The following is a 23748-nucleotide window of genomic DNA, read 5'->3' on the forward strand; positions in this document are numbered from 1 at the left end:
CAACCACGCACGCCCGCTGCCATGGAGCAGCTGCACGCCCGCCATGCCGTCCTCGCACCCGCCCACCACGGCCACGCCGTCCTCGCAGCTCCCGCCCTGTGGGACGCGCTCGTCGACTTGTCGCCCTCGTCCGCCCGCGACCCGGACCCGACCTCCCTCACCCTCGCACTCGAGCCACTCGTGCACAGCTACACGCCCGCAAAAGCGCCCCGCGCACTCGTCGTCGTCGCCCGCCAGGCCAGCAAGGCCGACCTCGCCGCCGTCGACCTGGTGCGCCCCGGCTCCTTCTCTCCACACTCGCTCAGAGCACGAATTGACTTGTGCGCGTGCTCACAGTCTGCCCAGGACGATGCGCTCCTCGTACCACACGCGCTCGCCGCGGCGCACCCGCTCGTCTTCATCCGCCGCTCCTCGTCCTCGTCCCCCCCCACCTCGCCTGTCCCGGCAACCCTCCTCGTGTCGCTCACGAACCCGATACCCCTCACCTCGGTCGTCCTCGTCGCCCTCGACTCGCCCTCGTACGCCCACGCCGCCCACCCCTCGGACGGCCGCTCCCTCGAGTCGCGCCTCGCCGACTCGTCCGCCCACCTCGTCCGCGAGGGCGGCACCTTGCGCCTGCCCGGCGTAGGCCGCTACCGCGTCGCCATGTCCGAGCCCGTCCTCCAAGGCGTCGTCGTCAAAGGGCAGACCCAGGTCCTGGTCCTTCCGCCTCAAGGCGGCGACGACCACCGACTCGAGCCGGCTTCCGACGCCGGCTCGTCGCTCGGCGCAGGAGCGCACCACGACGAGACGACCGAGGACGACGACGACAACCTCGACGACGACGACCTCCTCGAGATCGACGAGGGCTTCCTCGCCGGCTCGGTCCTGTCGCCCCTTCGCTCGTCCAGCACCCCCCTCACCTCGCCGCTGCCCGACTCGAAGCACTCGAGCAACGGCTCGTCCTTCCCCCTCCTCTCGGCATCCACCGCCTCGCTCTCGGCCGCCGCCGCCGCGACCCGCACCGCCGGCAGCACCGTCACCGCCGCGCCGCTCACGCACCCGGTCCCCGCCGAGCTGCTCGTCCCGCAGCCGGACGCCGACGAGGACGACATCCCGCGTGCGTACGTCGCGACGGCCGACCTGGGTCGTCTCGGCCTGTTCAGCGGCGACTGGGCGGTCCTCAGCCGACGGGCGGGCGAGGGCGAGGGACGGCTCGCGAGGGTGTTTGCGGCCGAGGGCCTCGTCGCAGGGACCGAGTCGTCGTGCGTCCCTCTTCTCCTCTGTCGGAAATGTCAGTCGACGAGGTCAGACTCACTGACCGTGCCTGCGAACCTGCAGGACCAGGGCCACCGTCCACCTTCCTCCATCCCTTCTCTTCAATCTCCTTGGCCCCGACGCCCTCTGCTCCTCTTCCACGCCATCCCTCGACCTGCTCCCTGCACCTCGCATCTCGCCCGTCCTCCCCGCACCGCTGCCGACCGCGTCGTCCGTCACCATCGCCCGACTCGCGTCGCCGCTCTCGGTCAACAAGGTCTTCCAGCCGCTCTTCCTTGAGGGCCTCAAGGAGCACTTCTCGCGATGCACGAGGGCAGTCAAGAATGGCGACGTCATCGCGGTCGGGATCGACGAGGAGCGGGTTCGGTTCGCGCAGGAGGGCAAGGAGGGAGCGCCGCACGAGGACGAGGTCGAGTGCGTCCAGATCTCGCCCGTTTCTCCTCTCCCTTTGAACGGCGAACTGACCTGCGCCTACTCCCACGCCGCACAGCCTTCCTGCCGCACCGACTGCGCCAACCGCCGTCGTCTACTTCCTCGTCACGTCGCTCACGGTCGAGCCACCAACCGCCTCGACGGCCGCGACGGGCGACTTTGACCTCGATCGCCAGCTCGAGGACGGCGCGCTCGGGTGCTTCGTCGACCCAAAGGTGACCAAGCTGCTGCAGACGGGCGTCGAGCGAGGGCGGGTGCCGGACGTCGCAGGGTGGATGGGTATCGGTGCGTCCCTCTTGCGTTCCTCGTCGCCCTCTCGATGCCGCAGCCGACCTGATTCGTCCATGTGTGACCGCAGCTCCTTCCCCATCGGTCCCGCTCGCGCCCGACGCGTTCGGCACGCCCACCCCGGGCTCTCGCCTCCTTGCCTTCCTCCTTTCGTCCCTCACCCCTCGCGCGTCGACCTACGCCCTCCCGCTCACCGTCCTCCTCAAGGGCGCCCGCGGTAGCGGCAAGCGCGTCCTGCTGCGCTGCGTCACGCGCGCCGCCGGCGTCGGCCTCCTCGAGCTCGACTGCTTCGACCTCCTCGGCGACAGCGACGCCAAGACCGAGGGCCGGCTGCGGGCGCTCGCCGTCGACAAGGCGCTCGCGTGTGCGCCCGTCGTGCTCGTCCTGAGGAACATCGAGGCGTTGGCGAGGAAGAGCCAGGCGATGGAGACGGGGCAAGGTGCGTCCCGACCCTCCCTTTTCTCTCCCTTCCGGCCTTTGGCGCTTCGCGCGCCCGAGCAGACACACTGACTCGTCGCGAGGTCTGCGTTCACAGAGCCGCCGATGACGACCGTCCTGCGCGACTGCATCGAGACGATCCGGGAGGGCTGGAAGTCGTCGGGCCACCCGGTCGTCGTCGTCGCGACCACGACCGACGTCGACAAGGTCCCGACCGGTGTCGTCGGCCTCTTCAAGGAGGAGATCGGCATCGAGGTGCGTCGCCTTGCCCTCAGAGGTGTCCCTCGTCCAGCGCACCTCCCTGACCTCTTCTTCTCGACGCTCGCAGGCCCCCGGCGAGCCCGAGCGCCTCGCCATCCTCCGCAGCCTCACCTCGGCCGACCTTGTCGCGCCCGACGTCTCGCTTCGCGCACTCGCCGTCCAGACGGCCGCCCTCGTCGCCAACGACCTCGTCGACCTCGTCCGCCGAGCACGAGCCGCCGCCGCCGAGCGCGTCCTCGCGCTTCCCTCCCTCTCGACCTCGTCTCCTCCTCCCCTTTCTTCTTCCTCTCCTGCATCTTCGCCAGCACCTGCACCCGCACCGACACTCGCCGACCTCGCTCACGCCGGCGTCGCCCTCACCTCGGTCGACTTCAATTTGGCGCTCGACAAGGCCCGAGCGGCCTACAGCGAGAGCATCGGCGCGCCCAAGATCCCCAACGTGACGTGGGACGACGTCGGCGGCCTCGCGAGCGTCAAGAGCGACATCCTCGACACGATCCAGCTCCCGCTCGAGCGGCCAGAGCTGTTCCGCGACGGGCTCAAGAAGCGCAGCGGTGCGTCGACGTCTCCCTTCTTCGGCCTCGTCTCTTCTCCTCGGGGACACGCACTGATGTTGGCTCCTCGTTCGCGCACAGGCATCCTCCTGTACGGCCCGCCGGGCACGGGCAAGACGCTCCTCGCCAAGGCGGTCGCCACGTCGTGCTCGCTCAACTTCTTCTCGGTCAAGGGTCCCGAGCTCCTCAACATGTACATCGGCGAGTCCGAGGCCAACGTGCGGCGCGTGTTCCAGCGTGCGCGCGACGCCAAGCCGTGCGTCATCTTCTTCGACGAGCTCGACTCGGTCGCGCCCAAGCGCGGCAACCAGGGCGACTCGGGCGGCGTCATGGACCGCATCGTGAGCCAGCTCCTCGCCGAGCTCGACGGCATGAGCGAGGGCAAGGGCGGCAACGACGTGTTTGTCATCGGCGCGACCAACCGCCCGGACCTGCTCGACCCGGCGCTCCTCCGACCCGGACGGTGCGTCCTCCTCTCCCTCCCGTCTCTCCTCTTCCCTTGCCGCCGATGCTCACTCGTCCCGCACACGGTGCAGATTCGACCGCATGCTGTACCTCGGCGTCTCGGACAACCACGCGGCGCAGCTCAACATCATGCGGGCCCTGACGCGCAAGTTCAAGCTGGCGCCCGAGACGGACCTCGCCAAGCTCGCCGAGCAGTGCCCGTACAACTACACGGGCGCCGACTTCTACGCCCTGTGCTCGGACGCCATGCTCAAGGCCATGACGAGGAAGGCGACCGAGGTCGACGACCGCATCGGTGCGCCCTCGCTTTCCTCCCTTCTTTACTGGTCCAGCAGTCCTCCTCAGACACGCACTGACCCATCTGCCTGTTACGTGCAGCCGAGCTCAACGCCCAACCGCCCTACTCAACCGGCGCAGCACCCGCCCTCACGCCGCAGTACTACCTCGCCGAGCTGGCCACGCCGCAAGAGATCGAGGTCCTCGTTGCGCAGCAGGACTTTGAGGCCGCTCTCGCCGAGGTGCGCACCCCCTTTCTTCGCGACCTCGGTCCCCTGAGCGTTCGCGGGACTGACTCGCTCGTGCCGCCCCTCGCAGCTCGTCCCCTCGGTGTCGCAGGCCGAGATGCTCCACTACAAGACGGTCCAGTCGCGCTTCTCCGCCGAGACGCTCAACAGCGACGACAAGCTCGCCGCCAAGGAGGCCGAGGCGGCGGCGGCGGCGGCGGCCGCGTCGTCGGCCGGAGCGCTGCAGGGCCCGGTCGAGCAGGCCAAGCCGAATGGCGTCGTGCCCAACGGTGTCGTCGCCGAGGAGGCGCCGGCGCAGGAGGACGAGAGCGCGGCGCAGGAGGAGGCGGAGCGGCAGCGAAAGAGGAAGGCCAAGGGCAAAGGCAAGGCGAGGGCAGACTGAGGGGCCCGAGCGGTGGTCGTCGCGAGCGAGGGTCGTCGAGCCCGTCTTTGTGCATTGCATTTGGGCATTCAGCAGTCCGACGTGCGCGACTTCTGCCTGTTCAGCGAGTCCGGTACCGAGCTGCAGCGCCCTCGAGGCCAGCTCCACGTTGAAGCGAGCTTGCCTGGCGCTCGAGCCTCGCCGGCTTCAGGTCGCCCGGTGGACGCGTGAGTGCGTCGAGCTTCTTGCGGCTGCTATCGCTGGCAGAGCCACGCGTCCGAGAAGCACGAGCGAGAAGCTGAAAGATGCGGGGGAAGCGGCGGAGATGGCGGCGCAGGAGGCGTCGGACGGACGACGGCGGCTCTTGCTCTGGACAGCCCTCGCTCTTCGCACACAGCGCACCGAACCTCGCACACGAGCTCTGCACACCGACTGCAGCACCTGCTCTCAGCTCCGCACCTTCTGCGCCCCCGCCGCACCCTCGCCTCGCCGCACCGTCTTATCGCCTCGCTCGTCCTCCGCCGCACCTCCCCACTCGCCGCACCTCGTCCAGATGGTCCACCTCAAGCTCGCCAAGTACGGCAAGGACAAGGTCCGCGTAGCGCGCGTCGTGCGCAACCCGGACGGCACCCAGACCTTTGTCGAGCTCGTCGTCCGCACCCTCCTCGAGGGCGACATCGAGGGAGCGTGGACCCACAGCGACAACTCGATGTGCTTGACGACCGACGCCCAGAAGTACGTCCCTCCCTCGCCCTCGCCCAGTCTCTCGAAGACGAACCCGCTCAACAGTTCCCGCCCGCCCGCAGGAACACGGTCAACGTCTTTGCTAAGACGTCGCCGTACGTCCTCGTTCCCGAGGCGTTCGCGCTCGACCTCGCGACGCACTTTGTCACTCGCTACGTGCGTCGCCCTGTCCCCTCTCCGGCGTCGACCGACCCCCTGACCTTTGTTGCCCGCCGTCTGCAGGACCACATCTCGCGCGCCTCGGTCGACGTTGTCCAGCTCAAGTGGTCGCGCATCCCGGTCAAGGGCAAGCCTCACCCATGGTCGTTCGTGCGCAACGGCGACGACAAGCGCACGGCGTCGGTCGTCGTCGACGCGACCAAGGGCAAGGACGCCATCACGGCGACGTGCCAGGGCGGGCTCAAGGACCTCCTCGTCCTCAAGACTCACGAGGTGCGCACCCTGTCTTCTCCCTCAGACTCGTCGCGATGAGCAACGGCGCCTGGCGCAGCAGCCACTGACGTGCCTGCGCGCCCGCAGTCGTCATTCGAGGACTTCTGGGTCGACGAGTACACGACGCTCAAGCCCGTCAACGACCGCATCTTCTCGACCTCGGTCGACTGCGTGTACGAGATCCCGATCCGCTCGTCGTCGTTCTCGGCGGCCGCCATCGGCAAGCTCGGGATCGACTTTGACGCGATCCACAAGAGCGTCGAGGAGACGACGCTCGAGATCTTTGCGACGCACAACTCGGCGAGCGTGCAGGCGACGCTGTACAACATGTGCGAGAAGGTGCTCAAGGACAACGAGCAGGTGAGCGACATCAAGTACGAGCTGCCCAACAAGGTCCGTCTTCCCTTTCTCTCTCTCTCTCTCTCTCCTCCCTCTCTCCTTTCTCCAGCTGCAGTGCCTCGTCCTGACTCAGCTTTTCTCGCCTCGCAGCACTACATCCCGCCCGACCTGTCGTACTTCAAGCTCAAGAACACCGAGCCGCAGGACGCCGAGGTGTTCACGCCCGTCGATGCCCCGAGCGGCTACATCATCGGCCACGTCTCGCGCGACGCGCCCAAGGCCAAGCTCTGAGCTGGCTCGGACCTCGTGCGGGGCGGCGAGAGTTGGAGCCGTTGAGCCGGCGGCGAGAGGGGCCGTAGCGAGTCCAGGTCGACGACGAGGGCGACCGTCGACGAGCACAGTAGACTTTTCTCCTTCAGTATCATCGCTTCTGGGTCTGTATCACGATCACCATCTGTTCCGCTTCGTATTCCCTGTTCCTCGCTGCGGACGAGAGGCGACGCGAAAGATCGAAAGGCTCGAGCGCGACCGGCCAAGGTGAGCGAGCTCGCGCTCGCCAACAACCGCAAAGCTAGCGAGATAGTCAGGCCTCTCTGCTCTCGAGCGTGATGCTGTGTGTACACGCCTCGTTGCACGCCTGCTGCCGCCGCCGCCGCCGCCGCCGCACATCGACGAGCGTGGACCCTCCTCCTGCGCCGCACGGGCCGCCCTCGCTGCTCGCCCGCTCACTTTTTGGCCCGCGACCGACGCTCCTTGGGGAACTCGAGCGGGACCTTGAGCGTCGCCTTTTTGCTCTTTGCGGCGTCGGCGGCGCTCGTCGCGCGGCCGGTCGCGACGAGCTTCTCGCGGTCGGCGGCCGAGGGGGCCGCGAGGACGCAGCCGAGAGAGCGGAAGAGCTCTTGGACGCTGTGGTGGGGAGAATACGGCTGACATGAGTACGGCGAGGCGCAAAGAGGAGGGAAGGGGAGGAGGAAAGAGGGCGACGCACCGCTTGCTGCCGATGGCGAGGTCGTCGGCGATGGTGGTGACGTCGGTCGTCCAGCCGTCGACCTTGAGGACGACGACGAGCAGGTAGCCGAGCAGCTTGAGCTCCATCGTGCTCGTCACCTGGCGCTGCTCGTCGCCGCCGGGGCCCCTCGTCGCCTCGGTGTAGCGCTCGATGAGGGCATCGACGACGGCGGCGCTCGGGTGCCCGAGCTTGTCGACGAGGTGCGCGCGGTCGACGGGCTTGCCCGGGCGCGCCGCCTGGCGGAACGCCAACAGGTGCGCGACGTGGACGGCGAGGCGCAGGCGCTCGCGGTCGCGCTTGGACGGGTTGGGCACGTTGCCCTCTGCGCTCGCGCGCGCGGGCAGGAGCTGGCGCAGCTTGGACAGGACCCAGTCGCTGCGGCGGTACGGGAGGAGGAGGCGGCGCTCCTTGAAGTCGGGCGCCGAGATCAGGGCGCCGATGTCGAGCGCGTGCAGCTCGGCGGGGCTCACGACGGCGTCGAGGTCGTACACGTCGCCGGGCGTCTCGGCGGCGAGGTTGAAGGGCGGGATCGGTCGGCGAGCGTTGGCGTCGTCCTCGACGTCCTTTGCGCTCGGGAGCGAGCCGGACTGGGCCTGGATCGTGTGCTGGAGGTGGCTCTGGAGGCCGGCGACGGCGGCGTCGGTGCCGAACGACGACGTGCTGAGCTTGTTGCGCTCCTGGGCGCGCTGCTGCGCCTGGGCCTTCTTGGTGCCGAACGCCGAGCCGAGGGCGGCGCGCTGGGCCGTGTACAGGGCGGCGGCCGGGTCGGTCGAGGCGGCGGTCGCGCCCTTGAGCGACTTGATGGCGGGCGTAAAGTTGTGGAGCGGGGCCGCGTGGAGCGTGAGGGTGTTGGTGCGCGGGTTGTGGACGCCGATCATGTACCTGGTGCGGGTTGAGGAGCGGTGAGCCTGGAGGACCGAGAGCGAGAGGGGGAGGAGAGGGGACGCACTGGGCGGCATAGCCCTGAGCCTCGGCGTCTACCGAGCCGCCGACGTGGTTCCGGCTGTCGTACTCGATTTCGTCGGTCTCTGCGGCGAGGAGGGCGCGAGAGCCGCGAGCGTCGGCCGAAGGAGCGTCGCCGGACGGGGTGTAGAGGGTGAAGGGCGTCTTGGCTGGCGGCTGAGTCGAGGGAAAGAGGCCTGTGGGGTGAGTTCGACGCTGTGTGAGTTTCGCTGGGCCCACTGGGCGGGGGAGAGAGAGAGGCGAGGCGGGACGAACCGAGAGCAGGGAGAGGAGCGTTGGGAGGAGGGTGGGCGAGCGAGAGCTCGATGGGCTGGCCCTGGAGGCCCTTCTGGCGCTTGCGAGCTGCAGACTGGTCGGCCATGGTAGCTCTAGCTGGGTGAAGAGCGAGTGTGGGCGGTGCAACCCTCTCGAGCTCGAGGAGAGTCGGAGGCGAGCAGCCGTCGGCAGTTGCGCCCTCAGCGTGCTCCGCGGAGCTCAGGCGCACGTCCGACTGTGCGCGCAGAGCTCTGTAAGCAAGCCCCAAGGTGCGCTTCCGTCCTCGAGACGAGACTCCCCCTCGTCGTCCTCGTCGTCCTCCTCCCCCGCCTCGCGTCTCCCCACTCACCCGAGTGTGCTCCCTCGGTGCAGCAGCCTCTCCCGGGTCTCGGTCCTGCTCCTTCGAGGTTCGACAAGCGCCAGATGGTGTCGCCCTCGCCCCAGCCGCCCTCGCCTCAGCCGCCCTCGTACCCGACTCCACAGTCGCCGCCTCAGTCGACCACCACGACGACGGCCAGCGTGCACCCACTCGCACAAGCTGCTTCTGCTCATCAAGAGCCTTCTGAGCGCGTCAAGCACGAGCACGGTGCGTTGTCGCCAACCTCTGCCTCAACCCGCCGTCGTCGCCAGCGACCTGTACTGACCCGCCCCTGGTCCACCTTGTTGCTCTACGCAGACATCGACATGGCACAAGCGCCCTCGACCGCACCGCACACCGCCGAGTGCGTCCCCCTCTGCGCCCGTCGCCCTTGAGCGACCTCCCGCCGCCCTCATCTGACCACGACTCGGCGTCCCCCTCCCCCCCCCTTGCGCACAGCCCAACGCCGACATCAGCAGCAGACACCCTCATCGACCCTCTTGCCCCGTCTGTGCCCAAGCCGGAACCCCTCGACGCCGACCTCGCCACCTTCACTTCGGCCGCCTCGGCTCGTGCCGCTCCCGCTCCCCACCTCGACTCGACCTCGCCTCGCAAGCCCTCGCTCGTCGGCATGCTCACTGCTTCAGCATCCGCCTCGCGCTCCCAGTCTCCGCGCGTCGCCAACGCCGCCGACGACCGCAAGCCCGACCTCCCGCCGCCGTTCCCGTTTGCGAGCACGAGCGCCTCGGCCGCCGAGGTCGACGCGAGGCGCACGAGCGCCAAGCCCGAGTCGGGCGCGTCGACGCCGTCGGGCTCTGCGTCGAGCAGCCGCACGCCCAAGCGCGAGGACGTCGAGGACGACAAGGGCGCCGTCCGCAAGGGCAGCGCCGCCGCCGCCGCCCCGGCGCGCAGCGACAAGGGCAAGGGCAAGGGCAAGGGCTCGGTCAAGGGCGCCAAGGGCGTCGACACGCCCGAGCCGCAGCTCATCGGCCACCTCCCTGTCGCGTCCGCCGAGGCCGGCCGCACGTTCGTCGAGCTCGAAGAGTCGACCTACGCCAACAAGGCGATCGGCGACGTCAAGTACTACGAGCCCGACATGGCGAGGTGCGACTGCAGCCCAGACTCGAGTGCGTCCACGTCGTCCTCCCTCCCTCGGCCACTGCGCCTCGACCGACACCGACCGCGAGAGCCCGGCACTGACCCTGTCCCCTTGCCTCCCCGCGCAGGTGTGCCCGAGGACGAGCAGAGCTGCGGCGAGTTGTCCAACTGCATGAACCGCCTCATGCAGATCGAGTGCCTAAAGGGCGACTGTAAGTGCGGCAAGCAGTGCCAGAACCAGCGGTGCGTCGCCAATCGCTCCCCCTTGAGCGCTCCCTCCTCTTCTCGACGAGGGCGGGTCACTCATCTCGTCAAGCCCTGTGACACACAGGTTCCAGAAGCGCCAGTACGCGCCGATAGAGGTCGTCAAGACGGAGAAGAAGGGCTTTGGCGTCCGGGCCGAGGCCGACATTCCTGCGTGCGTCCTCGCGCTCTCTCTTCCTCCCTCGTCGGCCTCCTCCCACGTCGACCCTGACTCTCCTGCTCCCTCCCGTCGCAGAGACGCGTTCGTGTACGAGTACGTCGGCGAGGTGATCGGGCCCAAGCCGTTCGAGGCCAAGATGAAGGCGTACGCCAACGACGGCATCAAGCACTTCTACTTCATGGCGCTCGACCGCGACGTCTTTATCGACGCGACCAAGAAGGGCGGCAAAGGGCGGTTCCTCAACCACTCGTGCAACCCCAACTGCTACGTCAGCAAGTGGACCGTCGGCAAGAAGATGCGCATGGGTATCTTCACCAAGCGCGACGTCAAACAGTACGAGGAGCTCACGTTCAACTACAACGTCGACCGTTACGGGTGCGTCCCTCGTCTCCCTCTCTCTCTCTCTGCCTGCGCGCTCGGCCCGTCGTCGCCGCCGTCGTCCTTCCTCGTCCAGTCCTGACCTGCTCTCCCGCCCGCCCTCGTCCACCTCTACCACTCTCTCGTCGTCTCCTGCACTTCGTCTCCCTCGTCGCAGCCACGTCGCGCAAGAGTGCTTCTGCGGCGAGCCCAACTGCGTCGGCTTCATCGGCGGCAAGACGCAGACCGACATCGGCGGCATGGACGACCTCTACATCGACGCGCTCGGCATCACGGACGAGGTCGAGCAGCTCGAGCTCAAGGGCAACAAGAAGAAGAAGGGCAAGAAGCTCGACGAGGACTTTACGGTGCGTCGTCGGTTTCCCCTTCTCGTTCGGCTCGTTGCCCTCTCCTAGAGGAACAGCGGGACTTACTAGCGGCCCGGCATCGCGCACAGCCGACTCTGCATCCTGTCGAGCTCGACGAGGTCCCCAAGGTGTCGTCGGCCATCCGCCAGGCGCTCCAGACGCGCCGCATCCTCGAGAAGCTCCTCACGCGCGTCCAGATGACGACCGACGACGAGGTCCTGCGCGGCCTCATGCGCCTCCACGGCCTCAACCTCATGAACAACGTCCTGCGCGAGTACCCGCAAGACGTTCACGTCATCCTGCTCGTGCGTCGGCCCGCCTTCCTCCTCGTCCTCCTTCCTCTCCTTCGACCTCGACCTGACGCACCCTCGCTTCGGCCCGCAGGACCTCGAGATCCTCGCCAAGTGGAAGCTCCAGACGCGCAACAAGATCGAGTCGTCGCGCATCGAGGAGAGCGTCACGCGCTGCCTCGACGTCGCCGACGAGCGCGTCCAGACGCTCGCCAAGGACGTCCTCGCCTCGTGGGCCGAGCTGCAGCTCGCGTACCGCATCCCCAAGGCGCTACTCGTACGTCCCTCGCTCTCTCCTAGAACCCTTTCGATCGCGCCAGAGAAAGGAGATCTTGACGAGCCCTTCCGTCGCCACCTCACAGGACGCCTCGACCGACCCAGACCGCAAGCGCCCCTCCTCGTTCGACTTTGACTCGCTCGCCAAGCGCGCTCGCTACGACGAGCCTTCGCCCTCGACCGACGACGACCAGCGCCCGGCCTTCATCCGCCCGCAGCCCAACACGACGATCCAGCGCCGCAGCCGCGCCCTCCCAGACGGCTGGCACGTCGAGTACGACCGCGAGTCGGACCGCGACCTGTACACCAACCTGTACACGGGCGCCAAGCAGCGCGACCGGCCGTCGGGCCCGGCGCCGCAGCGTCCGCCGCCGCACCACGCCCAAGCCGAGCGCGCCCGCGCCCCGGCGCCCGTCCTCGACGCCAACGAGCTCATCAAGCAGGCCGAGGAGCAGGCGCGCGAAGCGCTCGAGGCCGAGGAGCGGCGCGCCAAGGCCGAGCGCGACGCGCGCGAGGCCGAGCGGAGCGAGAGGGCCGAGCGCAAGAGGGCCGAGAAGGAGGAGAAGGGCGCGAGGGTCAAGGACAAGATGGTCATGGGCCTGTTCTCGACCGTCGTCGTCAACACGATGAGCAAGTACAAGGGCGAGTTTGAGCCCGACGCGTTCAAGAAGCGCGCGCGCGAGGTGCGTCCGACCATCCGCTCTCTCCCCCTTTCTCCCTCCTTCCCCTCGAGCCCGACACTGACTCGCTGGTCGCCCCCTCGCAGGTCTCGGAGCTCCTCGTCGAGAAGGAGAAGAAGCGCCCGTCGTACGCGACCGACTCGTACGAGTCGCTCGCGCCCGAGAAGGAGGCCAAGGTCCGCTCGTTCGTCAAGGACTGGGTCAAGAAGCTCCTCGAGCGCAAGAAGGCCACCTCGTCGTCGGCGGCGGCGGCCCGTCGCCCGTCGTCGAGCAGCGCGTCGACGCCGAGGCCTGGCGTACCGCCCTCGCCGGCGACGCCGACCGTCTCGGCCTTCAACGGGCACTCGAACGGTGGCGGCCCCGAGGCGGGCGCGCCGCAGTGAGTCTCGCAGCATAGCACGCACAGTACTCTTCATATCACACCCCTTGTTGTCCCCCTCGTCGTCCCCCTCCTTGCAGTCGCAGCCTCGACCGCTGTGCATCCTGCGCTCGTTGCCCTCCTTTCGCACGTTTTCTAGAGAGAGGAGAGCGGCTCTCGAGCTGGAGAAAGGTGCAGTCGATCGTCCATTGCGCGATACACACTCAAGAGAGTCCTCGCAAACCCGAAAAGTACAGAATGAACGAGAGCGACGCTCAGACCGCCTCGTCGTGCTTCTTCTCCTCGCCGCTCGACACGCTCACAAGGTCCCCACCCATCACAGGCTCGGCGACGACGACGATCTCGTCCTCGGTGTCTGTGAGAGAGAGGCGCATCGTCAGTTTCTGCGGCAGAAAGCTGGGCAAGAGACAGAGGGCCGAGGAAGAGGACGCACGGTCCTTGATGCGCCAGTGGACGACTGGCGCCGCGAAGAGGAGGCCTGTAGCACAGACAGCCCACGTCGCGGCGAGCTCGTTCATGTAGGGCGTCAGGGCCGAGTCCATGGCGAACGCGCCAGCGGCACCTGGAAGAGGGACGACGAGGAGGAGGCGAGGCGGCGAGAGGGGTAAAGACGATGTCAGCTCGGCTCGACAGGCAAGGAGACGTTCAGGAAGACGATCGAAACGGAGGTCGGGACGCACCGGCCGATTGAATGCCCTTGTACAGGCCGACGAGACGGGCGAGTTGAGCCGGCGAGTTGGAGATGGCGCCCATGAGCCTGTCCTCGAGGGTCAAGGTCAGCTCGGGTTGGCCGAGCAGGGGTACGAGTACGAGGAGAAGGCGAGGACGCACCAGTAGGCCCAGTTCTGCGTCACGGCGTCGAGCACGCCCTGGAAGAAGTACAGCGCTGCGAACCCGCCGTAGCTCGAGTCCTTGACGTCGATGCGAGGGACCGAAGCGCCGTCAGGCGTCCGGTAGTAGCCACGCTGCTTGTGGTACGACGCGCCCCAGATGGCCATGTGGAAGACAACGAGGAAGGCGAGGCTGGCGCGGGCGCGATTGCGGCGGCCGAAGCGCTTGAGGTCGATCAGGACGCCGAACACGGCGGCGCCGAACATCTGCGACACCCCTGTGTGAGAGGATAGGACAGGCCAGCGAGGTGGTGGCAGGAGGAGTCGAGGAGGGGACGTGGAGGAGGAGAAAGAGTCAGTCAAGGCAACTTGGGAAGGACGACGAGAGCGGCTTTTTGACGCACAGAAGAGAAGCGAGTTGAGGGAGCGAGCTCGCAGCGTGCCGAGTGCGCCGTTGAACGAGTTCTGCTCCCAGGTGTACATGAAACTGGCGACGAATCGAGCGTGAGTCCTCGTTTCTAGAGTTCGAGAGAGAGAGAGGGAGATGGGACGCACTTTGAGCAGAAGAAAAGCGGGAAGAGCATGAGTACGATCGTCTCCTTCTTGAGGAGGTGCCACATGCCGAGGAACTCGGTCTTCCAGGCTGTCGACGAGAGGGAAAGGGTCAGTTCTCGGGCTCGCGAGGCGGCTCGAGGTGAAGAAGAAGCTGCTCACTCGGGTGGATGGGCGGGATGACCCTCGTGCCGTCGCTCCTGACGATCGTGGCCGGATTGACGAGGAGGAGCGGGATGAGGGCACCGACTGCCCCAATCACGAGGAAGACGATGTAGACGGCGTTCGAGACGGTGTTGCTCGTCGAGTTCCACGACAGGCCCGTCTCGATGGCGCTGCCGATGGCGCCGCCCATGTTGAACACGATCCAGAAGACCGAGAAGAGGCGGCCCTTTTGGTCCTCGGTCGCGTAGGCGAGGACGAGGCTGCCCTGCGCCGTCCAGAGCAGGCCGGCGCAGCAGCCCAAGATTGCGCCAGCTGCGACGACAAAGCCGTTGGTCGCGCGAATGTTGTAGTTGAGGAGCGCGCCCATGTACCTGCGGAGCGAGGTCAGTACATGGTCGGGACGAGGCGTGACGAGGGAGGGGGGACGAGGGGAACATGGACGCACAGGGCATAGCCGCTCGCGCCGAGCGAGAAGGCAAGCCTCGCGCCGATGCGGTTGATGATGGAGCCCGAGAAGAAGCCGACGACCGAGAAGCACGCGTACAAGGCGATGGAGCCGTCGTTGGCGGCCTTGGGGTCGACCTGCCCGCCGCCGCCGACGCCGCTGAGGGCGTTGAACATGCCGGGCGTGCAGAAGCAGACGAGCGAGATGAGGACGACCTGGACGATGGGCGAGGCGTACAGGGTGCCGAGTCGTGTGCGGCGAGGAAGAGGCGGGAGGTCGGCGACCAGTGCGGCGGCGGCAGGGTCTGCCATGGCGGCAGAAGCGCGTCTCGCTGGCGGCGGGCGAGGTCGAGGTCGAGTGTGCGCTCGCGCTGCACGACGCAGCAGCACAGCAAGTGGAGGGGGAGAGGAGCGAGGACGGCGTTTATCGAAACGGAGCAAGAGGGCGCGGGGGTAGAAACGCGCTAGCGCCCTTCGACCAAAGTTGGCCGCGCGGTGGCCAGAGTGGGCTCCGCGCGAGCAGAGCGCGAGCCCGGAACGAGCACTGGCGGTGCAGATCTAGACACGAGGAGGAGGGAGGGAGAGAGGTCGCGCGCGACTCGCCCAACTTGATCAGTTTGCTCCTCCCTCGCCCTCCCGCTCGCACTTGCTGCGGGCTGGATGCCCTCAGTCGCCCTGCCCAGGTGGTACCTCTGCGTCGACGGCGGCGGCACCGCCGTCAAGGTCGTCGTCGCCTCGGACCAAGGCCACCTCTCGAGCGCGACCGGCGGACCTTGCAACGTGTGAGCACCCTCTTCCCTGGCCCGGATCTGTCGTGCACGACCTGACCCCGAGCACCTGCAGCAAGAGCGTCGGGCCCCAGGTCGCGCTCGCGACCATCCTCGCCGCAACTCGCAAGGCGCTCCACCAGATCCCCGACCTCTCGCTCCCGTACGACCACCGCCGCGAGCCGCTGTTCCCGCCAGCAGGGTTCTTCACCAGCGTCTGGCTCGCCCTCGCCGGCATCCTGCACCAGAGCGATATCGACGCCTTTGCGCCTCTCGCCGGCCCAGCTTTCGGCTTCGTCCCTGGCGACCCCGCCTTGCGCATCACCAACGGTGCGTTCCCTGCTTCCCATTCGGCCTCGCATTCATCACTGATACCTGTGACCTCGCGCAGATGGTCAACTGCTCGGCGCGCCGTGCCTCGTCATGCCGCATGTCGACTCGGCAGTCGCTCTCGTCGCTGGAACCGGGAGTGTTGCTCTGGGTGAGCAACCGCCACCCTCTTTCTGCCTTGGCCACTCGATCATTGACTGACATTCCTGTCACCTGCAGCGTTCGCCAAGGAGCCGTCAGGCCTCGAGCTGAGGCTGAACGGCGTCGACGGAGGGTGGGGCTATCTGTGCGTCTCTCGCCCTCTCTTGCACCCTGTCGTCGTCCAGCCACTCACCCTCTGCCTCGACGCAGTCTCGGTGACGAGGGGTCGGGCTTTGCCATCGGCCGCATCGCCATTCGTCGCCTACTCGCCGCTCACGACGCCGCCACGACCGCCTCGCTCCGGAATCCCTCCGCCGCGCCGCCGACCTTCCCTGCCCTCTTCAAGAACTTGCTCGAGATGTTTGGCGTCGCCGACGCCGCAGAACTTGTCGACCGCACCTACGCCGACCACTCGCTCCCAACCGACGCCGTCCCGCCGAGCTTTACCTCGTCCGAGTCGAACCGCAAACTGTGGATGGCCTCTGCCGCCCCGGTCGTCCTCACACACGCGTTTGCGTCGCCGCCCATCAACCCGGCGAGCACTCGAGTGGCACGTTCCATCGTCGAGGAGGCCATCGCCCCGCTCGTCGACGCCGTCACGCGGCTCGTCGGCGAGTACATCGACCCGAGACGGGCGCTCCTCTCACTCGGCGGCGGCATGTGGCGCGCAGGAGGGTATCGGGACCTTCTGGTACAGGGGCTCGAGGCGCGAGGGCTGCGGTTCGCCGAGGTGGTCGTCGTCGAGAGTGCGGCGGCAGAGGGTGCGCGAGCTTTGTGTGCGCAGGCCGCCTCATAGACACTGTGCTCTGCAATGAACTGTCGTCGTTGGTACCTTGCCTCGTCGAACGGCCGTGCGCGGAGCGGTCGAGCCGAGCTTTCCTTCCCTTGAACAAGCTGTCCTCCGCCAGTTGCGCTCGGCTCGGCCTTGAGCTCCTCAAGCCTCCCGTGCCACGTCCTCACGGCGAGCCCTCTCGCTCTCGCTCAATGCAGCCTTGAAGCGCGTCTTTTTGGGCGAGGCGGTCCGTGCGGGCTCGAGGTTCCTCGCTCGCTCTCTGCTGCTCGCCGCGCTCGCCTCCCCTCGCCATTCCTGACGGGTGCATGACGTCGCAGCCTTCTCGAGACGTCGGTTGTTACTGAGAGAAGAGAGCGCGAGTACGAGAGGCTCTGAGCGAACGAGGAGCGGCGAGAGGGGCGAGGGTCTGTGCGCGCGCTTCGACGCTCGTCTTCTCCGCCGGAACGTCCTCGACCTCGGTGCTCGCAGCACGTCGTCGTCGTCGTCGTCGTCGTCGTCATCGTCGAGCTCGGCTTGTAGCAGGCTGCGTCGCGCTGTGAGCCCGTCGCCGTCGCTGTGCAGCGAACGCCCGAGCGCCCCGCGCGAGCGTACGAGGGCGGTGCCGCTTTACGCCTGTGGTTTCTCGGGGTCTGGCTTATGCGCAGCGTCGTAAGGGGCGCGCAAGCGCGTCGCGAGAGAGTTGGAATTAGGCGTGCGCGTCTGCTAGGGACTCTGACGGCCGCTTCTCGGTGTCCTTACAAATGAGCCTAATTGGTCTAGTCGCATGATACCTCATTCGGGGCACTAAGCCTCGGCCTGCAGAAATGCGGCCTGAACATTGAGGTGGTCCTCGGTTCAATTCCGGGATTGGGCCTTACCTTTTGCCTCTCTCGCCGGCTGCAGGAGGCATTCCTTTTGCTCGCCTTGGCTCGTGGGTCGTCGGCGAGATGGTGCTCTCGAAGCTGCGCCATGCGGCGGCCGCAAAGAGCTGAAACGAAGCCGAATCGCCAGCGCCCTTCTCGTCGACGGCAGGCCTCGCTTGCCCTTCGACGGGCAGGCGCGTCTCGAGAGGCCCCGAGCCCTTCTCTGTACGTCTACAGCTGACTGACGACAGCCTGCGACACGTCGAACGCGACAGAGAGGTGCTGAGAGGCCCGCTCTGCCCGCAGTTTTGATCTGGACCGACAGCAGCGCCAACTACGTTCGCTCGCCTCACGCACGCCGTCGACTCCTGATCGGTCTCGTAGCCCACTCACAGTCGAGTTCGAGGTGTGGGGGGAAGTGCGAGAGGCTCGAGGCCCGCCCCGAGGCGGAACGAGGCAAAGAAGGGACAAGTCCGCCTCGCACGGCGCGGGAGCTTTGTGAGGCTACTGCTCTGCCCGAACGTCCGGGCACCGCTCTGGTAAGCCAGATAAGCGTCACTCGAGCAGGTCCTCGAACAGTGGGCGGGACGTGAGACCTCGCGAGACGGGCCCTGGCTCTCCTTCTGGTGTGCTCGCACCTCACGCAGCTTACGGTGTCGCTCGGCCGTCGCGCTTGTTCTGTACCTGTCCGCAGAGCCTCTCTCAACATTCTCGGGCTCTCGCGACGCTCATCGCACGTCGCAGAGAAGCGCAGAGACGACCTCAGTGCACAGATTCTGATTCGGACGGGCCGGCTTCACGCACGTTACTGCCTCCTAGCCGGCTCAGCGGCACTCGCGACGTCCAGTACAAGGTCTCGGGACGACGTTCTGGTGCGTCGGCGGTCGGGGAGGGCCGCACAAGCGTCAGGCGTCTCGGAAAGCGCCTCGACTTGCTGTCGGTGCCGGCCTCACGCGCAAGGTTCGACGACTTGCCGCATCTCTTTCGGGCGGTAACTGCCTGCATAGCATCTCTGCGTAGCATCGTGCACCTCTCGGCTCGCAGAGCGCGGCAGGAGAGGCGCGCACAGGCCCCTGGAGCTGCGATTTTGATCTGGACGGGCAACCGGTTTGACTACGTTCACTCGCCTCACGCTGCGTGGAGGAGCGTGGCTGGCTCCTGGGTGTGCAGTCTGCCGAGTACGAGCGCTAGGGAGAAGGGCGAGAGCGTCGGGGACCGCTGCGAGGCAAAAAGAGTCGACGAGGGCCTCCTCACCCCGCACCCACGCCACTTTCGCCGTCACGAGCGGCAAAAGAAGACGGCCCATGCCCGGAATTGAACCGAGGACCACCTCAATGTTCAGGCTGCGTTACTGCAAGCCGAGGCTAAGTGCCCCGAATGAGGTATCATACGACTAGACCACATAGGCTCCTTTGGCGAGCGAGGGGCGTGCAACATACAGTATCCGCACAGGTTTGATGGCCCTGCTGTACTCAGCCCGAACATCAGCAAGTCTTGCGGGACTCGCTGCCCAACCACGAGCGCGCGGACGGGCACAGAGAGCGAGTCACGCAAGGCTCACGCGTCGAGGCATCCTCGTTCAGGCGTACGGCTCCGATAGAGTCTGGCTAACTGTCTCGTCCGCATGCCGCTCCCCGTCCGCGAACCTGACGCACCCGAGGACTGAAAGGCAGCGAGGCGAGCGAGACGACGACCAAGTCGGCCTTCTCGAGCAAAGCGACCTTCTCAAGTAGCTGCTCCTCGACTCGACGCTCTCAGCGACCGCGTGCCAGGCCGACACGGCATCACGGACCCGCTTATGTGACTCGGCTCGACGTCCGCAAGTTCGAGCGGAGCGGGCGAGGGTGTGCAGCGAGCCCGAACGAGCTTGGGAAGGTCGGACCGGAGTGAGGGACCGTGCGCATCGCCTCGAGGCCCGACTGCCCTGCCCCGCGGGCGCAAAGTACTTTACAGCTCGCTCTCGTAATGTCGAGGAACAAGGACGGCGCAGGAAGGATCCGGAACGAGCGCACGAGCGAGGTGCTGGAGCGAACGAGCGAAGGCTCGACGACGGGTTCGAGCGAGCCCGGGAGCTCGAGCGTGCTGGTCTCTAGCGCCAACTGAGAGCAAGACCTCTCACAAAGGGCACGAGAGAAAGGCGAAGAGAGCACGAGAATGCGAGACAGGGTGCTCTACAGAAGAGGACAAGGCCAAGGACCTCGAGCGCCGTTCGGGCTCATTGTCGCCGGTCCTACCTCGCCCACGCTCGACGGCATCGACCCGCTTGCCGCACGAGTTGGCCCAGGTCATCCCCTTCCACTCGATCGGCGCCCTCTCGAACTGGCCCTCCTCCTCGTCGTCGTCGTCCTCGACCTCGAGCTGGTCGCCGTCGACGCCAAGCACGAGCTCCTCGACGTATGCCGCCCACCGCCGGCACGTCGCGCACCGTGTCGCAGGACGACCGGAGGTTGGCGTAGCGGTAGATGACGACGAGGCTGCAGAGGGCGGACTGCCGGGTGCGATACAGGCGGCGCAAGAGGGGAAAGATGAGCGGGGCCGGGTACGAGGTGTACGACGCGCGGTCGTGCGGGAGGAAGTAGACGAGGCAAAAGACGGCGTCGAGGAGCTCGTCGGGGAGGCGGTGGGGGTGGCGGAGAGAGGATGGGACGCTCGCGTCGGCGAGGATCTGTGGGAGCGAGTAGAGTCGGCGCATGCGCGACGCCGAGGAGGGACGAGGGAGCGCACCGTCTAGTCCATGTTGCTGATCTTGCGCGGCGAGCGGAGCGGAAAGCAGAGCGAGCGAGAGAGAGCCGACGAAGCGAGAAAGTCGACCGAGCGGCGCGAGCGGCACCCGAAGATGGACGGCCGTCGAGCTCGAGCTCGGCTCAGGCGCGAGCAGCCCGAGCCTCTCTCGTCACCTCGATCAAGAAGTGAAGAGACCGAGAGGAGCGAGCGGCGGCGTTTCAGACTGAAAGGGCGGCGAGCTCCTCCTCGAGCGCGGCCACGCCGTCCACCTTGGCGCGCTCGACGGCAGAGAGCGGCGTCGAGCGGTGCGCAACTGCTCGGCCTGCAAGTCGAGCGAAATGTCAGGGCGCGTGCGCAGGCGAGAGACGAAGAGAAGGCAAAAAAGGAGGACGAGGACGCACCTGCCGCAGCTTCTTGCGCAGAGCCCGCGCTCGCCGCGCGCTCTCCACGGGCGTCGACGTCGCCTGCGACTCGACATCCGACCCACCAGCCGGACCTTGTGCCCCTCGTTCGCCCCCCTCGCCCGCTCCCGACTCGTCGTTTCCGCCCTCGCTGGACGACGCGTCCCAGCTCTCGCGCGGCTCGTCCTTGGTCGGCGGCACGCGCACGACATTCGTCGGCTGCGACACGCGCTCCTTCCCCTTGCCCTCGGCCGTGCTCGCGCCCGTGTCTCGCCGTGGCTGCGCGTCGACAGGCGGCGCCCTCTTCCAGCTCGCGACGGCTGCTGCCCTTGGCGGCGTAGCTGTGCCCTGCGGCCGGTCGCTGCCCGCTCGCACACCGGATCGTGGCACTGGCTGCCCGAGGGCGGCGAGGACGGAGGCGCCGAGGCCGGGTACGGGTCGTGGTCGAGGCGAGGCGGGCGAGTCGCGAGTCGCGGGCGGGCGGTAGCGAGCGATGTCCTCGACGGGGGTGTAGCCCGGGCGGACCTTGCGCTCTTTGCGGATGCTGTCGAGGTAGTGGCACGGGTGAGCTGGGGGCCGGTGTGAGGGGAGAGGGGGACGAGGTGAGAGGGGGGGACGGACCTGCCATCTGGGCGGACCGAGGCGGGCACGACGCGCTCGCCCGAGGGCGAGAGGGCGATGCCGGATGCCGAGGTCGAGGTAGATGCTCGTGGCTGATGGCGCGGTGTCGCCATAGTGAAGGTGGGTGGACGAGCTGATGAGGATGTGGTCGGGGTCGAGGGGCGGTAAGGGCGGCGGTGAGGGTGAGTGACGGGGTGGCTGTGGTGCTGTGGGGCCTGTAGCAGCAGGCGCAACAGGCTCGTAGACGGCGAGGTGGACACCGGCGAGTTGAGCGAGGCTAAACCCGGAGACTGGCCGTCGCTCGTGCGATCGCGCTGCTTGCCCTCTTTTCCCTCCTCTCCCTCTCTCTGTACACCTCCAGCCGCCCTTTGCTCTCGACAGACCTCACCCACGAGCACCGGACTCCCTTCCGACCACCACCCCCTCGCCCCTCGTTGCCGCCCTCCCCTCGCCCTCCTCACCCTCGCCCTTCCCCTGCGACCACCTCCGATCACTCGCCCCCGTCAGTCAACACCGCTCTTTTCCCGCCCACGACAAACCCCCTGCGCCCGCCATGCCCGCTCACTCGAACGACTCGCACCGCTTCCAGCTCGTAAAGGTCCGTCCTCCCTCCTCCTCGCCGCCGTCGTTTCCCTCCCCGCGGACCTCGTGGCTCACCCCGCTCTCCCCGCGTGCAGCGTCAAGCTGGCGAGAGCACAACAACCACCACCACCACCTTGACCACTACCACCACCAGGCTCATCCCGACCAACACTGGCACCGGCGGCGGCGGCAACGGCGGCGGCAACGGCGGCGGCAACAACAACGGCGGCAGCAACGGCGCAACCAACACGGCCGCCCAGACGACGGCCGTCCAGACCCAGGCCACCCGCTCGCCGACGACCTTGCCCGTGTCGCCCACGAGGACGACGGCCTTCTCGACCATCTCGACCGTGCAGCCTGGCTTCGTCCCGAACACGGCCAACTCGCCCCAGGCCAACTCGTTCGTGACCTCGTTCGTCAACTCGGCCGTGCAGAACAGCCTCGCGACGGGCGGCAACGGCGGCCTCCTCACGTCGCAGGGCCAGGGAGCAGGAGCGGGAGGGTTCAGCACCGTGACCCAGACGGTGCCCAACACGGGCGCAGGAGGAGGCGCGCAGACGGTCGTCATCGTCATCTCGTGCGTCGCCAGCTCGTCCTCCATCTGCCCTCAGCGACCTACTCCTGACGCCCCTCATCCACAGCTACGCCCCGATGCCGTCCTCGTCGTCGATCTCGTCCATGCTCAACATCTCGTCGACCCTCAACTCGACCTCGTCCGAGCTCCCCTCGTCGACGTCGACGACCTCGTCCACCTCGTCCTTCTCGCTCCCGTCCGCACCCGCCGAGTCGGCCGCGAGCGCAGACGGCGCCGGCGGCAACAAGGGCTTGAGCAAGGGCGCCATCGCCGGCATCGTCGTCGCGAGCGTCCTCGGCGGCCTAGCGCTCCTCGCGCTCCTCGCCCTCCTCGCGCGCTACCTCCTCAACCGCCGCCGCACCCGAGGCAACGAGGACGACGCCCTCAGCAGTGCGTCGCCCCCTCCCTCCCTTTTCTCCCTCTCTCGACGAGCGCCGTCAACTCACGCGCTCGCACCCCTCCCTCTTCCCTCTCGCTCGCAGTGCTCGGACCCACCGGGCCCATGTCGCGCGAGTCGTACGCCGCTCAGGGCGGCCCAGGCGGCTCGTCGGCCTTCCTCAACGGCGGCCAGGACGGGCCGGGACCCATGATGTCGCAGGCGCGCTGAGACGTCGCCGCCGCCGTCGCTCCCGCCCCCCCTCTCTCTCTCTCGCTCTCTCCTCTGTCATTCTCTTCATCTATGCCCTCGATACCCACCCTCTGTCCACTCCTCCGTGTCCATACCCTGTCGTACTCCCCCCTCGCTCGGCGTAGCGCCATACTCCTTCATCCGCAGCGACCCACGCGCGACCCTCCCTCTCCTTCGTCCGCCTAATCTTGTCGGCCCTCGCACCTCTCTTTGCGTAGCTCGGTCCTCCTCTCCTCGAGCGTATCGACGCACCGTCGCATTGCAGTCCCCCTCTTCCCCTCTCTCGCGCGCTCCTCTTTCTCACTCTCTCGCTGCCCCTTTGCGACGAGCAGCCTCGAGTCGACCTGAGAGAGGAGAGACGGCTCGATGGCAACGCCGGTGAGAGAGCTCTACCACAGCCTGCTCTTGACCATGTCGTACCTCCCGAGCTCCTCGAGCCCCTTCTTCCTCGCCCCATCTCCCGCCCCTCCTCCTCCTCCCGCTCCCCCTTCTCGCCCGCCCTCGCCGCCCTGCAGCACGGCGGCGACGTCGCGGTCGAGCGCCGCCTCGGCGGCCGAGACGCCGATCTTGGGCCTCGAGCGGCTCGCGAGCGCTTCTTCGGCGAGGCGGTGCGACGAGGTGAGGAGGCGGTGCGACGCGAATGAGCGCAGCGAGATGCCGATGAGGAGCTTGAGGGCGACGAGGCTGCGGGCGAGGGAGGGAGAAAGGGAGGGAGAGAGGGAGGGAGAGAGGGAGGGACAGCGGGTCAGGTTCTGCGCTCGAGCTCGCTCTGGGAGAAGGAGAGAAAGAGAGATAAAGAAAG

At 67.5% G+C, this 23748-nt stretch overlaps 8 protein-coding genes and 2 non-coding genes across 10 annotated transcripts; 6 read left to right on the plus strand and 4 right to left on the minus strand.

Moving 5' to 3' along the window:
• Positions 1–21: 21 nt before the first annotated feature.
• Positions 22–4678, plus strand: RHOBADRAFT_39809 (uncharacterized protein; the record flags this gene model as incomplete). Its single annotated transcript, XM_018413660.1, has 11 exons — positions 22–884; positions 1014–1238; positions 1327–1671; positions 1748–1968; positions 2018–2416; positions 2513–2670; positions 2744–3230; positions 3312–3693; positions 3767–3990; positions 4074–4213; positions 4290–4678. 11 exons carry the CDS (start codon positions 22–24, stop codon positions 4599–4601), a joined length of 3756 nt encoding a protein of 1251 aa, XP_018268109.1. The 3' UTR covers positions 4602–4678.
• A 464-nt stretch (positions 4679–5142) lies between these two features.
• Positions 5143–6362, plus strand: RHOBADRAFT_3520 (uncharacterized protein; the record flags this gene model as incomplete). The annotated part of the gene is made up of 5 exons (XM_018413260.1): positions 5143–5315; positions 5387–5480; positions 5547–5756; positions 5844–6149; positions 6246–6362. Coding segments are annotated over 5 exons (900 nt in total), but the record flags the coding sequence as incomplete, so codon positions are not given.
• A 458-nt stretch (positions 6363–6820) lies between these two features.
• RHOBADRAFT_56193 (uncharacterized protein) lies at positions 6821–8428 on the minus strand (the record flags this gene model as incomplete). Its single annotated transcript, XM_018418236.1, has 4 exons — positions 6821–7001; positions 7084–7986; positions 8054–8243; positions 8323–8428. The coding sequence occupies 4 exons, from the start codon at positions 8426–8428 to the stop codon at positions 6821–6823; spliced, it is 1380 nt and encodes a 459-aa protein (XP_018268111.1).
• A 1219-nt stretch (positions 8429–9647) lies between these two features.
• On the plus strand, positions 9648–12635 carry RHOBADRAFT_30392 (uncharacterized protein). Its single transcript, XM_018412907.1, has 9 exons — positions 9648–9807; positions 9868–10021; positions 10110–10196; positions 10278–10577; positions 10738–10927; positions 11017–11232; positions 11312–11494; positions 11661–12176; positions 12260–12635. The coding sequence occupies exons 1-9, from the start codon at positions 9777–9779 to the stop codon at positions 12554–12556; spliced, it is 1974 nt and encodes a 657-aa protein (XP_018268112.1). The 5' UTR covers positions 9648–9776; the 3' UTR covers positions 12557–12635.
• An 83-nt stretch (positions 12636–12718) lies between these two features.
• On the minus strand, positions 12719–14855 carry RHOBADRAFT_48986 (uncharacterized protein; the record flags this gene model as incomplete). Its single annotated transcript, XM_018415209.1, has 8 exons — positions 12719–12907; positions 12986–13114; positions 13233–13309; positions 13384–13660; positions 13787–13869; positions 13938–14025; positions 14097–14470; positions 14545–14855. 8 exons carry the CDS (start codon positions 14853–14855, stop codon positions 12807–12809), a joined length of 1440 nt encoding a protein of 479 aa, XP_018268113.1. The 3' UTR covers positions 12719–12806.
• A 329-nt stretch (positions 14856–15184) lies between these two features.
• RHOBADRAFT_66990 (uncharacterized protein) lies at positions 15185–16619 on the plus strand. The gene is made up of 5 exons (XM_018419139.1): positions 15185–15325; positions 15387–15640; positions 15702–15791; positions 15860–15926; positions 15992–16619. The coding sequence occupies exons 1-5, from the start codon at positions 15204–15206 to the stop codon at positions 16575–16577; spliced, it is 1119 nt and encodes a 372-aa protein (XP_018268114.1). The 5' UTR covers positions 15185–15203; the 3' UTR covers positions 16578–16619.
• A 699-nt stretch (positions 16620–17318) lies between these two features.
• On the plus strand, positions 17319–17427 carry RHOBADRAFT_t133. Its single transcript has one exon. It is a non-coding gene; the product is annotated as a tRNA-Pro (tRNA).
• A 1176-nt stretch (positions 17428–18603) lies between these two features.
• RHOBADRAFT_47250 (uncharacterized protein) lies at positions 18604–21275 on the minus strand (the record flags this gene model as incomplete). Its single annotated transcript, XM_018414951.1, has 5 exons — positions 18604–18634; positions 19689–19774; positions 19842–20081; positions 20542–21085; positions 21163–21275. 5 exons carry the CDS (start codon positions 21273–21275, stop codon positions 18604–18606), a joined length of 1014 nt encoding a protein of 337 aa, XP_018268115.1.
• RHOBADRAFT_t134 lies at positions 18716–18824 on the minus strand. Its single transcript has one exon. It is a non-coding gene; the product is annotated as a tRNA-Pro (tRNA).
• A 440-nt stretch (positions 21276–21715) lies between the features above and the next one.
• Positions 21716–22925, plus strand: RHOBADRAFT_47251 (uncharacterized protein; the record flags this gene model as incomplete). Its single annotated transcript, XM_018414952.1, has 4 exons — positions 21716–21760; positions 21840–22321; positions 22386–22708; positions 22801–22925. The coding sequence occupies 4 exons, from the start codon at positions 21716–21718 to the stop codon at positions 22923–22925; spliced, it is 975 nt and encodes a 324-aa protein (XP_018268116.1).
• Between the last annotated feature and the right edge of the window lie 823 nt (positions 22926–23748).

This window comes from Rhodotorula graminis (genome assembly GCF_001329695.1).
Source record: "Rhodotorula graminis WP1 unplaced genomic scaffold RHOBAscaffold_17, whole genome shotgun sequence".
Classification (NCBI taxonomy): Eukaryota; Fungi; Basidiomycota; class Microbotryomycetes; order Sporidiobolales; family Sporidiobolaceae; genus Rhodotorula; species Rhodotorula graminis.